This window comes from Zonotrichia leucophrys, chromosome 20 (assembly GCF_028769735.1).
Source record: "Zonotrichia leucophrys gambelii isolate GWCS_2022_RI chromosome 20, RI_Zleu_2.0, whole genome shotgun sequence".
Taxonomy (NCBI): domain Eukaryota; kingdom Metazoa; phylum Chordata; class Aves; order Passeriformes; family Passerellidae; genus Zonotrichia; species Zonotrichia leucophrys.
Genome location: NC_088189.1, coordinates 13713025 through 13729005, shown reverse-complemented (window position 1 = coordinate 13729005; position 15981 = coordinate 13713025). Strand labels below are relative to the sequence as shown.

At 48.6% G+C, this 15981-nt stretch overlaps 1 protein-coding gene and 1 long non-coding RNA gene across 3 annotated transcripts in view; one reads left to right on the top strand and one right to left on the bottom strand.

Annotated features, from left to right (window-relative positions):
• Positions 1–728: 728 nt before the first annotated feature.
• On the bottom strand, positions 729–3022 carry LOC135456326 (uncharacterized). Its single transcript, XR_010442509.1, has 2 exons — positions 2344–3022; positions 729–2030 (listed from the first exon to the last, which is right to left on the bottom strand). It is a non-coding gene; the product is annotated as an uncharacterized LOC135456326 (long non-coding RNA).
• Positions 3023–3029: 7 nt separating this feature from the next.
• Positions 3030–15981, top strand: part of MMP24 (matrix metallopeptidase 24) — a 42154-nt gene continuing 29202 nt past the window's right edge. The window contains exons 1-4 of one of the 2 annotated variants that reach the window (XM_064730107.1): positions 3030–3183; positions 5542–5690; positions 12917–13033; positions 15016–15320. In XM_064730107.1, coding sequence (XP_064586177.1) covers positions 3085–3183; positions 5542–5690; positions 12917–13033; positions 15016–15320 — 670 coding nt within the window. In that variant the 5' untranslated portion in view covers positions 3030–3084. Of the gene's footprint in view, positions 3184–3372; positions 3390–5541; positions 5691–12916; positions 13034–15015; positions 15321–15981 lie in introns of those variants that run through there. The other variant, XM_064730108.1, reaches the window with a different exon arrangement.

Genomic DNA, 15981 nt, shown 5'->3' with positions numbered 1-15981 from the left:
CCTGCCACCGGCATTGAAGCAGTTCTGCCTTTGCTGTAGTTCTGAGCACACCCGGCAGAGGGCGCTGCGAGCTGAGGCGGGGCAGAGGGGCTGCAGTGACTCTGCCCTGGCTCCAGGGGGCGCTGTCGGCCCCGGCGGCCTCAGGGGCCACGGCTGCGAGCCCTGAGCCAGCCCCGGGGTTAACGGCAGCCTCGGGGACACAGGGAAGCTGGGGCTCTGCTTTTCCCAGCTTCTCACCTGGCTCTTGCAGTATCCTGGCGATGGCAGCTCTGCTCTGGTTCCAGTCAAGCAGCCCCTGGGGCTCCCTCTCTCCAGAGAGAGAGAGAACACAGGTGAGGTGGTCCTATTTCCCATGAAGCACCCACGCAGATGGTGAGAATCTTCCTTGGCGATGGCGAGTGTGGAAAAGTCTCTGTCAACCAGCAAACAGCAAGCAATGGGCTCACCTATGGCTGGCAAGGAGAATTCTGAAGCAGTGCTGGATCAAGCACCAAAAACTGCCCAAAGTGCCCTGCTCCTAGCATGGCCAGCTGGTTCTTCCCTCGGCAAGCCAGTGCCCAACCCTGCCCTCCCTGCCTGGAAGTTTCCAGTGGAATGGGAGAGTCATTGGCCAGTTCTTTTGCATCTCACTTGCCCCACAGGCAATTCATTCCCCACAGGCACCAACTGCTCTCTCCTCGCCACATCCCCCTTTTCATGTAACAAATGAGAGAAAATTCAGCAAAAAATCACCCCAAACACACAACATTTTTCACCCTGAATTTTCCCATTCCAACATGTTACATCAAACTTTGACTTTTAAATTATATACATCCATATATTATCCTAATTATATACACAGATAGATACATACATGCAGATATGGATAACTTCACAGTGTTTTGTGCAATTCACCCCAAAAACAAGGTCCCCTGGAGATACCCATTGTGTTTATCCATCTTTCTGCATCACCCACCAAGTCCAATCCAGTCCCTGAGCAAAGACAACCCCACACGTGCATTTGTCTTTGCTCGAGGCAGAATTAATCCCAACAGTCTTTCCCAGCACCCCTCTCATGTGCACCACCAGAACTTTGTCTCCACCTGCTGTGCATTGGGCAGGGCCAGATTGGTTGGTGGAATCTCTGCTATTAACTAACCATGTAGCCTTTGCTAAATGCAGCTCCCACTGCTTGAGGGTCCCATCCCCCCATTGCCTTCAATGTGTTTTTGAAGAGTTCATTGCACTGCTGACCGTTCCTGGCCGCTGGTGCAGGGTCGGGAATGTGATACAGCCACTGAATGCCAGGTTCTCCAGCCCAGGTGTTGATAAGGCTGTCCTTGAGATGAGTCCCTTTGTTGGACTCAGTTCTCTCACAGGTGCCATGCCTCCAAAGGAGCTGCTTTTCAAGGCCCAGCATGGTGTTCTGGGCATTGCCATGAGACACAGGGTAGGTCTCCAACCATCCAGTGCTGGCTTCTGCCATTGGGAGCATGTAGCACTTGCCTTGGCGGGTTTGAGGCAGCCTGATGTAGTCAATCTGCTAGGCCTGGCCATACTTCTGTTGGAACCGTGGCCCCCATACCACAGGGGCTTCACCCGCTCAGCTTGCTTGATGGCAGCTCCCGTCTCACAGTCATGGATAACCTGGGAGATGCTGCCCATGGTTACATCCAGCCCTGGCTCTCGTGCCCACCTGGAGTTGGCATCTCTGCCCTGATGGCGTGAGGCACCATGGGCCCATCAAGCTGTGAACAACTGTCCCTTGTGTTGCCAATCCAAAACTATCTGTAACACCTTGATTTTTGCAGATAGGACAGAGTGGTGCCCTGAGGAGCCTCCGCAGGGCACACTCATTTCTTGCTGAGCAGCAACAAGTTTAACTCACACCCCCCGGAAGGTTTAACCAGACCTCTGTAGTTCTAGAATTCCGAAAAAAAAGATCAGTTCAGCTTTGTAGTGCATTTGGGTCACAGTAAGGATTCTCAGAAGCATCTAAAAGCTCCATGTCAGCTGGCTTAGACTGTGTTGTTGAGAGCATAGGGTTGTCCCTGGAGAGAAATACAATGAAGTTTACAGAGCAGAACTGTAGGAGCTCAGGGAGAGTGGGAGGAAGGAGTTCTCTGCCCAAAGTCCTGGCAGGGGCTGATGGTCAGAGGGGACAGAGGAACAGACTGCTGCCTGCCTCCATCCTCACAGCCCCTCTGGTTACACAGTATGGCCCAAATGGAATGTGAGCTTGTCATTCCTCTTCCAGGAGAGGGCATGAAAAAAAGAAAACTCAGAACAGAACCAAGAGTGATCTTGCTGGGCTGAAGCAGCAGAGGGAAGATCTTCTGGCTGCTGGTACTTTTCAGTGCTTACCTGGCTGAGAAGAGGCTCCAAGGTGCCAAGCTGCTCAGGGGCAGAATTAGCTGCCTGCAGCAAGCAATTCCCTCCCTGCAAGCAGACCGAATAGCGGGGGAACAGGAGAGAGCTATGATTTGGCCTGGCAGGAGGGAAGGGCTCATGTAGCCTGTGAGAGATGGGGCTGGTTGTGTAGGTGTCAGGGGGAGTCCTGCTGATCCTGATGTGCCGGAAGTGTCGTGGGAAATGGGGTGCAATTGGAAGGAGAGAGACTGATGAATTTCGTGGCTGAGCTTAATCCGCCGCCTGCTACCTCTGGTACATAGCAGTTCATCTGGGAAGGCCTTCCACACGCCAGAGCTAGTAAATATCTGCACGACACAGCCCTCATTCCCTGAGGAATGTCCCTGCTGACCGCCCGTCCAGTTGTCCCGCTGTCGGCTATCCGCAGCCGGTATCACATTCTCTCCGGAGATGGTCACACCGAGTAACAGCCTTTCTTAAGAAAACTTTGCATATTCCTTGCAACACGCCGGCCGGTCACGGCGACCCGCGGCCGCACTCCCCACGGGGCAGTCCCGGGCCTACCGGCAGAGGAAGCAGCGGACTCTGCAGCCCGCCTTCCCTTTCCCTTTCCTCTTTCGCCGTCCCCCTTCCCCCTTCTCCTTCCGGGCAGCCGCGCAGCCGCAGCCGCGGCGCCGGGGCCGGAGCGCTCCGAGCCGCGCTGGTGCCGAGCCGGGCCCGGGCCCCGCGGGGGCCATGGCGCGCTGCCCGCGCCGGGCGCTGGGCGCGGCAGGGCCGCTGCTGCCGCTGCTCTGCGCGCTGCTCCGCGCCGCCGCCGACACCAGCACCGGCCGGGTAGGTCCGCGAGCGGGGCCGGGCGGGGCTGCCGCTGCCACCGGCGTCCCGGGGCCGCGATGTGCGCCGGGTGTCTCGGGGTGGGCCGGAAAGCTGGGCGGGCAGCGGTTCCTCCGCCTCCTCCGCCAGAGGCCTTCCATCATCTCCCACAGGGCCGGGCTGAGCTCGGGTGTGCGGGCACAGCTCCTCCGGCCGCGCCTCGGCAGGTTGGGACCGGCCGGAGAAGCAGCCGTACTCCTCCTGTGGGATCATAAGCTTGAGTCTCCGGGAGCAGCTTCTCGGGGTGTCCGGGTGGCCATCGTGTGGTGCCCCGTTCCCGCTGCCGCCTCCGAGTGCGGCCGGGAGCGAAGGGGTATACGCGAGGGCAGCCCCGCTCCGAGCTGTTTTGGTTACTGTGCTCTCGCTGCTCCAGGCGAGCTAATGTTGGTTATAATGGAGTGTCCCAGCATTGTTGTGCTTGTCAGAGGCCAAGGCAGCGATAGCAGATGGTCTTGGAGCAGTTTTGCAGCTTGGCTTTGTCTGAAGCCATTGGTGATGTCTGTGTTTAGTAAGCGTTGTTATGTGCCCTTGGTAAACTTGGGCATGCCCGGTCCGTGCTCTCGTGTCGCTTCCCTGCCCCACCTGGAGCACTGCCTCCGGCCCTGGGGCTCCTAACACAAGACCATTAAGGAGCTGCTGGTGCAAGGCCAGAGGAGGCCATGGAGATGTTCCGAGAGCTGAAGCTCCACTGCTCTGAGCCAGGCCGGGAGAGCTGAGGATGTTCACCTGGAGACAAAAAGTCTCTGAGGAGACAGTACAGCCCCTTCCAGTGCCCAAAGGGGCTTCAAGAGAGCTGGAGAGGGACTTTGGACAAGGGTCTGGAGGGACAGACACAGGGACTGGCTTCCTACTGCCAGCAGGCAGGGTTAGATGGGATATTGGGAAGGAACGTGAGGGTGAGGAGGTACAGGGTGCCCAGAGCAGCTGTGGCTGCCCCATCCCTGGAAGTGTCCAAGGCCAGGCTGGATAGGGCTTGGAGCAGCCAACAAGACCATAGTGGCAGATTTCCCTGCCTACAGCAGGGGAGTGGAATGAGATGGGCTTCTAGCCCTTCTATGATTCTTCCTCCTGCTTTGGAAGCAGGGCCCTTCCCTCTCCCTAATGGCTTCTGGCATCTCCTTGTTGCCACAAAGAAACAAGGATTGTTCTCCCACTTTTGCTTCTCCTGACTTGAGCCCCTTTCCTGCTGCTATGTAATGTTAAGGGAGAGCAAGCATCTTCCCTCCCCCTTCCCTGCTGTCAGTGGTAGAGCAGATGATTTACCAGTGCTGATGTGGTGAGGACTGTCCTGTGGGTCACATTGATTGGCGAAAAGCTTACAGGATATATGCTGCTCTCATAATAATCCTGGTCTAAGAATTGAATCAACCAGAAGAATGAAGCACTAGGGAGTGTGCATGAAAAGTTATGGAGAAAAGTTCATGAAAACAAGTTTTTATTCTACTACTGCTATTTTTGTTGTTGTTGTTATTGTTACTTAATGTTCTGGTTTCTCCTCATATCAAAGGGAGGGAGGGGACGACAGGAGAGGAAAAAACTCCTGAATAATTGTATGTTTTCGAAAATGCTGTCCTTAGCATTTTGACAAGTTTGATATGCAGTTTTATCTAAGCTGCATTTTAGGTGGAGGCAGGGAAAAGGAACAGAACTCCTTGAGGAGAGTTGGCTACTTTCCTGTTCTGACAGTTGGCTGGTATTAGCTATTAGTTGAGGAAACACCCACCTAATCAGGTTGTTTGATTTTTTGTGTGTGTCTTAGGTTTTTTGGGGATTTTGTTGCTGTTGTTTGTTTGTTTGTTTTGGTTCATTTGTTTTTTTTTTTTAATTACTCCTGTGTTCGTTTGCAAATGCAAAGGTGAACTTGTGTTTCCAGGGATTTCTCAGGACTGTTAAGCTGTTTTCTTGGAATGATGGTCCAGAGACAGCAGTGTGTAGTGGGCTCTTGGGAGCTTGCTGCTGTGGGGACTGAGGAGTCTCATGGTGGCAAGAGCACAGGGTGCACAGGAAGTCCCTGGAACAACAACAAAGCTTCTTGGGCGTTTCTGGTGCTCCAAAGACTTAAGTCTGCCCCAATTGCTCAGTACAGATGATGCTCATTTTTAAGTGGCGGGTCTGCCTGTCCTGTCAGGACAGGTGATATTAAGCTGGGTCTTCAGCCCTTCCTAGGAGTCCTCTGATATTACCAAACCTAACCAAAAAAAAAGAGAGATGACTGAATATTTTGGGCTAGTTTGTCACTTTTTCTTTTGAGGAAATGTTCTGAACTGTTATGTTGAAAAATTACTGTGGCATCTTACCATCTGTTTCTTTCTTTTTCAGGGTTGGTTAAAAACTTATGGCTACTTACTTCCATCTGACAGCCAAATGTCTCCCTTGCAGTCAGGAAAAGCTGTGCAGTCTGCAGTTGCCACTATGCAACAGTTTTATGGAATCCCAGTAACAGGAGTTTTGGACCAGACAACTCTTGAGTAAGATTAATATAGGCTACTTTTGTTTTTCTCTTTCTTAATGCACTGTCATATTGCAGTATGAAATATGTATTTCATACTGACAGTATTTTTTGTGAGTGTGAGGAGAAGCTCTTGTTACTTTGAGCACAGATCCCCATTGCTGGTGCACAATCAAAGCATGAATCCTGTGAGCTTTTGAAAGTGGAAGACATCAAGGATTTAATTTACTTCCATCTCTGTCTGAATTTAGGTTAAAATTCTGGCTCCAGAAATGGCTTCTAATCTGTTTCCTAATTAATGGATTTGTGCATCTCCATAGATGTTATTTGTGAAGATCCATAGTTTGAACTGAAGTGAGTTGTTGTAGTCTGATGATGGTAGTCGAGGCTGTTTAGCTGCCCACAGTTGCCATTTGTTGGACATTAGATGTTCTCTGCTGTATGTTGGCCATGCGTTGTTGTTTGTGATCAGGGTTTTGATAGCTCAGATGCATTGGTGTAAATTGCCAGGGCTGGAGGGACTTTGTTTTTTCATCTTCTCTTCAATGTGGGCTCCAAAGGGTGGTGTGGAATTGGCTCCTTGTCTGGCTGCCGGGTGTTGTGTAGCGGCTGGATCCATCTGCTGTAGGTCTGGGGAGCATCTGCTAACTACAGCAGAATGCAGAGAAGGTCTTACTGAGGCTGTCTGGGGAAAAAGGCATCTCATGGTGAGCAAAAAGAGAAAGTCTAATGGAACTTGCTTGGGCCCTGCCTTGCTACATTAGGAGACCCTTTCAGAGCATGCTCTGCCTGGTTCTCCATCTCTCCTCAGTGGGCATGCTGCCGGCAAAAGGGGTGTGGTAGCCCAAAAGAAAGGGCCATAAAGTAACCAAATTAAAAGTAACCAAAGTAAAGAACAAAGTGGCTTCGTTTTATGCCTTCCAGACTGCAAGAAGAGGGAGAAATTGAAGGAAGAAATTAGTGAGTTGGGCAGGAGGGGATCATCCTGGGCTGGGACTACCTCTCCAGTGAATGTAGCATTCCCTCCTTTAGCTCACAGGAAAAGCCCCTTGTTCTCCATTGAGGAACAGAGAGAATCCTGTATGCTTTTCAAATTACTTGAAAACAAAGTGCTTTTTAAAGGTGGGGATTTTCCTCTGAGATCTCTTTGCTATTTATAACATGGTTTGTAGGTGAATGCTGAAGCAGAGCCATCAAGCAATGCTCTGTGTGTGCAGTTGGTGTGTAAAAGCTTGGATTTGGGATGCTGATGATTTGGAAAGGGATAGGGAAAGAAGGGGCTGTGATACTGGGGTACTAGTTTGGAAAGTTAAGGAGCTGCTTCTGCTGCCTTGTGGGTGACAGGGGAAGGGTGCAAACTGCGAGTGGGAGTCCCTGCTTTAATAAGTAAAAGTTTTTCTGAAAGAAAGGAAGGTATTGCCCACATTTTAAGACTTTATATTTATGGGCAGGGCTTGACCAGTGCATGAACACCCAAAGGCTGATGAGTGGAAAACCCAGATGGTTCCCTCTTCTGAAACTCAAGTCTCGAAAGCTTGAGACCTCAGCTCCAGCCAAACACTGGTGTGCTTTGGAGGCATGTTGGGTTGCTCTGCCTCCATCTGTCCTGAGTCAGTGGGTCCATATGTTGTATGGCAGGGTGGAATTTGCCTAGAATTTGGATGAAGGGTAAAAGAGGTCCAGATTGCTGCTAGCAGTGATCCCGTTGTTTGAGCTGGAGGGGCATCTGCCTGGGCTGTGTTGGGCTGTCACTTCCTCAGACCTGGCTGTGGAAGCTGAGCAGGAGGAAGAGAGCTGGCAAGGCAGCCTGCCTCCAAGGGCTCTGAATTACTCAAGCATTCACTGAGCCATTGTTTCAGTCTGTGTTAGGAGTTTTGAGATTGCTATTAGGAATTTTTCTGTCACTTCTGTCAGTGTCATAAGTTCTGTCTCTTTAAAGTGACTTTAAGAATCAGAGTTATTTACACTTACTATGGAAGCCTAAAGTTTCTTATCTCCTTTCACACATGCCCTCAAATCTGGAGCTTGTTTTTTCCTCCAAGATTGGTAGCCAAGCATGCGGAAGCCACCATGCAGGTGCTGCTGGTGGGAGATGAAAAGAAGCATCACCACATGTGAGCTTTTTAGTACCCAAAAGGAAGTTTGGGTGGGGGTCCATTCAGCAGAAGATAAGTAGTTTCCTGTAAAGAGAGCAGGGACAACACATAAAACTGCTTCCCCAGACCCTGCAACTGATGATGCCTCAGCAAATCTTGTGTCTGCCTGCAGCTGGTGGGCTGAACTGTGGTTTTGTGAGCAGCTGGGCAAGGAAATAATCCTGGAGCATGCTGGAGAGAAGGCACAATAGTGCTGAACAAAAGTGGTGATTTGTCTCGGTCATGGTCAATCACATGGCCTTAGAAGGAACCAAGAAATGATCTTACTTCTGTTGGAAGCATCTTGTGCTTTGTCTGGAGCCTGTTGTGTAGGTGTGTCACCTTGGGTTGCACCACAGCTGTTTAAAGATACCACTCCCACCAGCTCAAGAGTAGGGGATTGGGAGTGACAGCTCCCTCTCTTTAGGAGAGTCTTGTGAAAAGCTTGCAGCCTGAGCTGGGGAGAGCAGCTGTATCTGGACAAGAACTGGATGTCACTGCTTTTAGAAATTGCTTGTTTCCTGATGCCAAGCAGCTGGAGGAATGCAGTAGTCTGTGCCTCAAGAGTGCCAAGTATAAATTTTGATGATCCAGTGTTAGTGGTGTTCCCATTTAAAAAGTAAAGAGAGGGGAATCAACCATAAGTATCTGAATCTTGCTTCAAGTAATTGTCTTTTGTTGTTTCTGATGTGATGATTTCCCCTGGAAATAGTGGGGTATCCAAACTGCTCAGTAGAGAATGACTATCATAAAGCTCAGCTACAGATGATTAGCAGCAGCAGCTACAGCTTTGTGGATATTTTGCCACAGACCTGCTCTGCTGAGAGGAGGAGAGATGGCTGCATTTGTACCATGTGATGAGAGCAGGGCCCATATGTCTGGGAAGTAAGTTGAAGCAGGGAACTGATCCAGATAAACATTCTCAGCTTGACATTAGCTCAGGCTGACGACAGCTCGGGTGCTGCTGAGCTCCAGCCAGGTAGCTGAGGTCTGTTCCTTGGCTTCACACAGGCAATATCTGAGCCCTGGTACAAACTGTGGGGGAATATGGGGGTTCAGACAGGCCTAAGTTAAATGGGGTATTTATATAGTTTAAATGAGGAGTTAGGGGCCATGGGCAGCATGAGTCTCAGTAGCTCTACCTTGAAAGAAGTCCTTGAAGGCCCAGGGGTTGGTATTGCAGCTTCCTCTGGAACAGCCCCACGCTCCTGTGCCTGTACCTGGAGCTGGCAGACAGGCAGGGAATTTGGCTGTTGGAGGGCATTCACTTTCTGTGGGATCTCTGTGCAGTTCTGGCTTTGATAACAATGGGCTGAGCCGTGTGGGGGTGAATTCATGTGGCCAGCTGGGCACAGGGCAAGTGTTGGGAGCTTGGCAAGGTGTTCTTACAGGACACAGATGCTGAGGTGTGAGGTCCTGCTGGTGTGTCAGCACTGCCCTGGACAGCCCCAGCGACTTCTCTACACATGCAGGCTGGTTTGGTAGTACTGCTGTGTTAATTCTTTATCTTCTAGATGATACTGGTAAGTATAAAACAGAAAGTCATTTTCTGACTGTAGTCAGGGCCTGATGATGGTGGTGTTCAGGCTACTGGAGTTCCCATGAAGCTCAAGAGGTGAAAACCTGATTCAGACTATGGCTAGTGTAAGGTTATGATGAAAACATTGTATCATAACATGTGAGTGGAACTGGAAAAGACCCTGACAACTCAGGAGGTAATCTGGGAGAATACAGGTGACAGAAAGCTTGAGGTCTCTTTAGGAAAGTGCTAGAAGCAATGCAAAAGAGCACAAATAACAGACACTTGGAAAAACACAGTGTGTTCAGGTTGAATTGATATTTCTAAAAGCAAATCTTAGATGTACTGATTTTATTTGAAGGTAGCAGCAGTTGTGTGGGCAAGACAGATCCAATTTCCACAGGTTGCCTGGATTTCTGAAAGATGTACAGTGCTGATAAATGTGAGGTGATGTAAGTGGGGAAGATTTGTGCTGGCTTTATATACACAGCTTGGGTTCTTGTCAGGTACAGTGCAATGTGTATAACAGCTCTCATTTGCTCTGTTCTTGGTGGGGAGACGATGACAGATGACAGCATTGAAATTTATAAGCAACCAGAATTACATACAGGAAGTGGAATCAGAAAAGGGCTGCATGGCTGCCTGAATAGGGAGCAGGTGTGTGTGTTCTGAAAGAATTTGCTGCTGAGGCACAGTGTCTGTGTGTCTGGTTGGTTTTAATTTAAAAGGTGTCCAAAAGTCTTGTAAACCATCTACTGGTGATGGGAGACTCTCCCTTCCTGAAGGTCTGGGGTTAATATTTTTTGGTGAATAAGATGTACATTGTTTAGGCACAAGTGTGGACTGCTTGCCATTGGCTGGCTGCAGTTGATGGAGGAGTGTCTGCATTTGGAGGCCAAAAATTGTCCTCTGGATAACCAAGGATGTGGGAGAAACCTTACTGAGGAGGGGGGAGAGAATTTGGTGTCCTGTGAGAAATGGGCCAGCGCTGGCTAGAATGCTTTTCCGTGGCATGTCCTGCAAAGTGTTCTTAAGAGCTTTGTGTCACTTGTCTTTGCCATCAGAGTGGGTGGATCAAATGCATGAAATGCCTGAAGAAGTCCAGTGGCTGAGGCAGTGCCAGTCTGCTTAGGGGGAGGCTCTGGCCAGAGATTGCTTGTGTTGTTCCTGGGCTCTGCTCTCCTGGGATGCACTGCAGAGTCTCAGAGGATGTGGCTGGGCACCTGTGGAGACTGGTGCTTGTAGTTCCTCAGCCTCTGCCCTTGTCTCCTTCTTCCCCAGCTGCCACATGCAGTGGTGGGCAGATTTGTTCCTCCATAAGCCACTTCTGGCTTCTCTGGAGTGTGTCCACATCAGCAAGTGTAATTTGAGGAACAGTCTATTTCTCCTTGATTCTGTCAGAGAATCATTGAAGGGGGGTCTTGAGTTCATCTACTCTGACCCTCTGCTAAAGCAGGGACGTCTAGAGCAGGCTGCCCAGGACCATCTCCAGTTGGGTCATGAATATCTTCAAGGATGGAGATTCTGCCACTTCTCTGGGCAACCTCTGTGAGTGTTTGACCACCCCCAAGCTGCTGTAAGAAAGAAACAAAACATCTGTCAAGGCTGGAGGTAAAGGAGTGTCGTGGTTTGACCAGGAAGGAGTGGGAATTTTGGGATGCTGTGGTCAAACCAATGGATGTTCTGAGTTTCATACTGACACCTGGTGTAGCCAGTGGGGTTTGGACACACCTCCGAGAATACACAGGGGTTAAAAGCAGGGCACTGCCCTTGGCACTCTCTCTTTTGGACATCGCGGCGAGGAGGTCAGATCTCTCTCCCCCGCCCAGCCCGCTGCTGCTGGGCGGGGGAGGGGCCGCCATGCGGTAGGCCCGGGGCCTGGACAGAGATGGGGTTGAGGGGGCTTCGGGGGGCTTTCGAGGATGGAAGGGTGGAAGATCCCAGAGAGTCAGCCCTCGGGCAGCCAGCCCCCCCCCCCCCCCCCCCCCCCCCCCCCCCCCCCCCAGGAGAGCAGCCAGCCAGGAGGAGAAGGAGGGAGAGTGCCCGGCCGGAGCGGCAGCGTGTGGGCAGCGTGCGTGGGAGCCGCTCCGGGACCGACAGAGACTGAAAACTTTTAACCCTTTCTTGCATGATTGGGGCCTTGCAAAAATGCTAATCCTCCTCGAAGCTGAATAAGAAGGGAGATAAGAGATGAGATGAGACAAGGACCTGGCCCGGAAATTGTGGAGATGATTGGATGGGGAGAGATGATTTGGAGTGGCCTTTTGGCTGGACTTTTCTTGTAGCCATGGACTCAGTTGTTCCTGTGACACAGACTGCATTTAGGGGGAGGCAGTGCCTCAAAACCAGGAGGGTTCATTCGTGAGGACCCCCCGGCCCCAGGGGGTTGGAAAAATATGGGGGGGACAGAGGTCCCAAAAGCAGAGACTGTGCCTTTTTAGAGTGAGACAAAGCATCTTTGAAAGACAACTCTAAAAGCAGCTCTGGTCCATGTCTCAGTGGTGAGAGCACTGAGCATGGAAGGAAGATGTCACAAGCGGCAAAAGGACTTTCCGGGCGGTGCCGAAGTGACAGGGAAGCACACGAGGCTTCAGTGTGTTTCCAGGAGAAGCCTATGGAACGAGAAAGACTCCTTTCCTCTTCATGAACTGAAGTTTGAGTATACTAAAGTGTCGTGCCGGGCTGGGCAGTTGATTTGGGAGAATGTATCGGATTGGGAAAGTCAGGGAGTGGGGAGGAGGAAAGTTTTTTTTGTAAGGTTTTCAATTTTTTTTTTTTTTTTCCTTTTCCTTATAGTCTTTCCCTATTTTCCTGTAGTTTAGGTAATAAAGTGTTCTTTGTGTTTAAGTTAGAGCCTGTTTTGCTTATTCCTGGTCACATCTCACAGCAGACACCAGGGTGAGGCATTTTCATGGGGGGGCACTGGCTCTGTGCCAGGCTCAAACCATGACAAGGAGGTAGGGAAGGAGAGTGGACTTCTGTGATAATACTGCCTGGATCCCTGTGCAAGGGACTTTGCTCTTGTAGTTCACTTGGCAATAGAGACTAGAGTTTCCTGCATCATGAGTGACATCAAGAGTCAGGGGTTATGGGAGACCTGTTCTGGTCATTCCAGGTGAAAGCCTTAGTTATTATCTGGGAGGGCTGTGTTTGCACTTGTTCAGTTTTACCTAGTGAGGTATGAACTGGATTTTTTTTCAGTGGCACAGGACACTTTACCAAATGGAGAGTGGATCCAGTGGGTGATAGGTGAGTTTGATCCCGGGGACACCCACCTGCAATTTTGATTTGGATCTCTTGTGGCATTATCACAATTATTAAGTGATTGAGCTCTTGTTGAACATAGGGACTGCCTGATCTGGGCTCTGTGTTTCCACAAGGAAAAATGAAGTGGTTTGGGTGTGTGGATTACCAGCAGAGGTGGGTAGCACAGCCCTGTGCAGAGGACAAACCTGACAAAGGGAGGACTGAACCCTTCTTGCTGTCAGCACTGGCCATCTCTCAGAGGTCTTCCAGTCACCCCCTGAGGTGTTTGGAATCTCTTTTCCAAACTCTTAGTGTAGCTTGCTGTTTTGTTCCCTTCACTTGCAGGTGGATGAAGAAGCCTCGATGCGGAGTTCCGGACCATCCCCACCTGCGTCGCAGCCGGAGGAAAAAGCGGTACGCGCTCACTGGCCAGAAGTGGAGACAGAAGCACATAACCTACAGGTACAGCCCCCTCCCTCCCCCTTCTGCATGGGGAAAAAATGGTCTGGACTGGTTTGGCATGCAGAGTTTGTATGTACTTTTAAATTGAAACTGGATCCTCCCTGTAATGTCTAGTCTGGGCTTTGGTTCTCAGAATGTGTTGGGGAGAATACTGTCAGAGCCCTGGAGTAATTGAAGTGTGTTATCAAGTCTGTTATTATTTATTAGAAAATAACTGATCAGTAAAGGCACCTGAATTGCAGCCATCAGTTGTGTCATTTTGGTAGAAAAGTCTTAGTAAAAGGCCCTTTTTTCTGTTTGAAATCTAAAGCTCTAGCCTTTAGATCATGTGTCACCTTTAACAAACCATTAAAGCAAAAGGAACATCATTGTTTGGGGATGAGATGCTTTCTCCTTCTATTGATTTGCAACATTTATTTTTGCAGAGGTTTTATTTTTGCTCCTGTAGTAGAACTCTTGCTTTTATCCAGACTTAGGCCAGCTGGGGTGAGCTACAGGTGTCAGGGGAGTGTTGCAGAGGGGCAGTTGTTTCCCAGAGGGGTGTTCTGAGTCAGTCAGGCTGTGAGTTTTTGGAAGGCAGTTGCTGAAAGATGGTCAGTGGAGGTTCCTGGCAATAGGAATGTCACTTCAAATTAAAACGAACCCACCCTCTAGTTGAAATTGCAGCCTTTTAAATTGTTTGGAGGGGGAAAGGAGATTGCAAAAAAAGTGAAAATTAGAGATGTAGTCATTAAGAAGATCTGGGTAAGACTAAGACAGAAAGAAGGTGTGTAGTGAAGAGGTAGAAATGTGAGTGACCAGCACAGGAAAAGTACCAGAATGTGTAGGAAAGAGCACGATGGTGTGAAGGGAAAGAGGATCAGGGACTGGGGCCCTCTGTCTCTTCTGCCAGGAATTCTGAGAAAGGAGGAGGATGCTTCAAGTTACAGTGAGGGGGTTACAGAGACTGGGAGGAAGGACTAGTTCTGGGCACTTGTTCAAAGCTTCCACCAATAATAATTGCTTTAACTCAGATTGAAAAGGGACACCTGTATGCAAAGGTCTGAGAATCAGATCCTTCTTCTAACCTTTTTCTGGACTGTAGGGGAAAGTGGTATGGAGTCATATAAATAAAATAAGTCTTAAGCATATGCATAAGCAAGAGAAGCAGCTTGGCAGATGACTGCACTGCTGCCCTTGTCAAACCAGTAGTTGTTTGGCTTTCCAATGTCAGTATTTGTTGTGTGCATTCAAGTGATTGGTGTCTTGATTCACCACTGAATGTGTTACAGTGTGTTTATATTAAATTGAGCCAGCTTCATTAAAGACTGAAAATTGTTCCCATGACATAAATACTTTATATTCCCCAAGTCAAGTTTAATAGATCATGAGGCTATTATATGCACATGCACAAAACATCTCATGAACAGTATTTTTAACATAAGGTTTAGAATTATGGAACATTTAGGTGCAGTTAAATGCCCCTTACTCTCCCCAAACTCTGTATCTTTAGCTCTCATGGACTTGGGCTGCACAAAACTGGCAGATCCATCACCCTTATGACCTCTAGAATATTTTAAGTAGTTTGGAGAATGAAGCAGGTCATATAAGTAAGGTTGTGTAGTTTACTGCAAGTTTGTTTCTCAAAATGAATTTTAGTGATTTGTTTTTTTCATGTAGTAGATTCCGTCTTAGCATAACTTCAGACAAAATCTGAAGTAATTTACATTTTAAAAAAAGTTACTCAGCTGTCTACACCCAGATTTGAAAGGTTTTTAGGAAGTGATCCAAAATCAACCAAAGCATTATGAAGGTTCTTGTTAATAAATGTAGAATTCAGATCAGGGTGGTAGTTCTCTTGGTAACTTTCTTTGTAACAGCCAAACTTTGCATGCACAGAGTAAAAAAACTTCCTGTGGGAAGTTGAAACTGTGTGGTTATGTATTGATAAGTCTCAAATGTGTTCTGCAAATTGAAACATCCCTTCTTTCTCATTCCCACAGTGTACACAACTACACCCCCAAGGTTGGCGAGATCGATACCAGGAGAGCCATTCGTCAGGCCTTTGATGTTTGGCAGAGAGTGACACCACTTACCTTTGAAGAGGTCCCTTACCATGAAATTAAAAATGACAGAAAGGAGGCCGATATTATGATCTTTTTTGCTTCTGGTTTCCATGGAGACAGTTCTCCGTTTGATGGAGAAGGTGGATTCCTGGCTCATGCTTACTTTCCTGGACCAGGAATTGGAGGAGACACTCACTTTGACTCAGATGAGCCATGGACCCTGGGAAATTCTAACCATGATGGTAAGAGTGCAGGTCATCTTTCCCAGCAAGGATAAGTTGGATGCAGACACACTGAAAGGCTTTCAACTAGAAAGTATTTGCTTGGTGGAACTTTCACCTCTCATACAGTGGTTCAGATGCTTTCTAAATACATACTCTATCTTAAATGGGAAAATGATAGTATTTATTTGTTTGTGGCTGTGCATGGTGTGAATTTTAGGAGTGAAGAGAAGAATGTGTCTGCTGGCTTCTTACATCTCTCAAGATTTCGGCCTTAATTGCTACAAAAACCACAACTCTGGGAGGGAAAAGATGAATAAAATGGTGTTGAAATTGTATCAAATGGAATACTTTCCAAGGGCAAATAAAGTTAGTTGTAAAGGTGAATAGAAAGTTGAGAGTGAAGACATTTAAATTGCCAATTTGTTTTGATCCATATTTGTTTTCTCATACTCTGGAATTCCTTATTCTGACACAGTTTGGGGCTGGCTGATCAGTTAAGGGAGGCTGATGATTGGGACAAATCTTTTTATCTTATTAAGCATGAAGAGTTTCTGCATCTTTCTAGCTTTATCTTACTCTCTAAAGGCAATGAGCTCTTTCTGTTCTATTTTCAAACCTTTGATTGAGGGTAGTGATGTCTTGTAAAAAGTTTAGGCTGATAATCAGAATCTCACAGTGG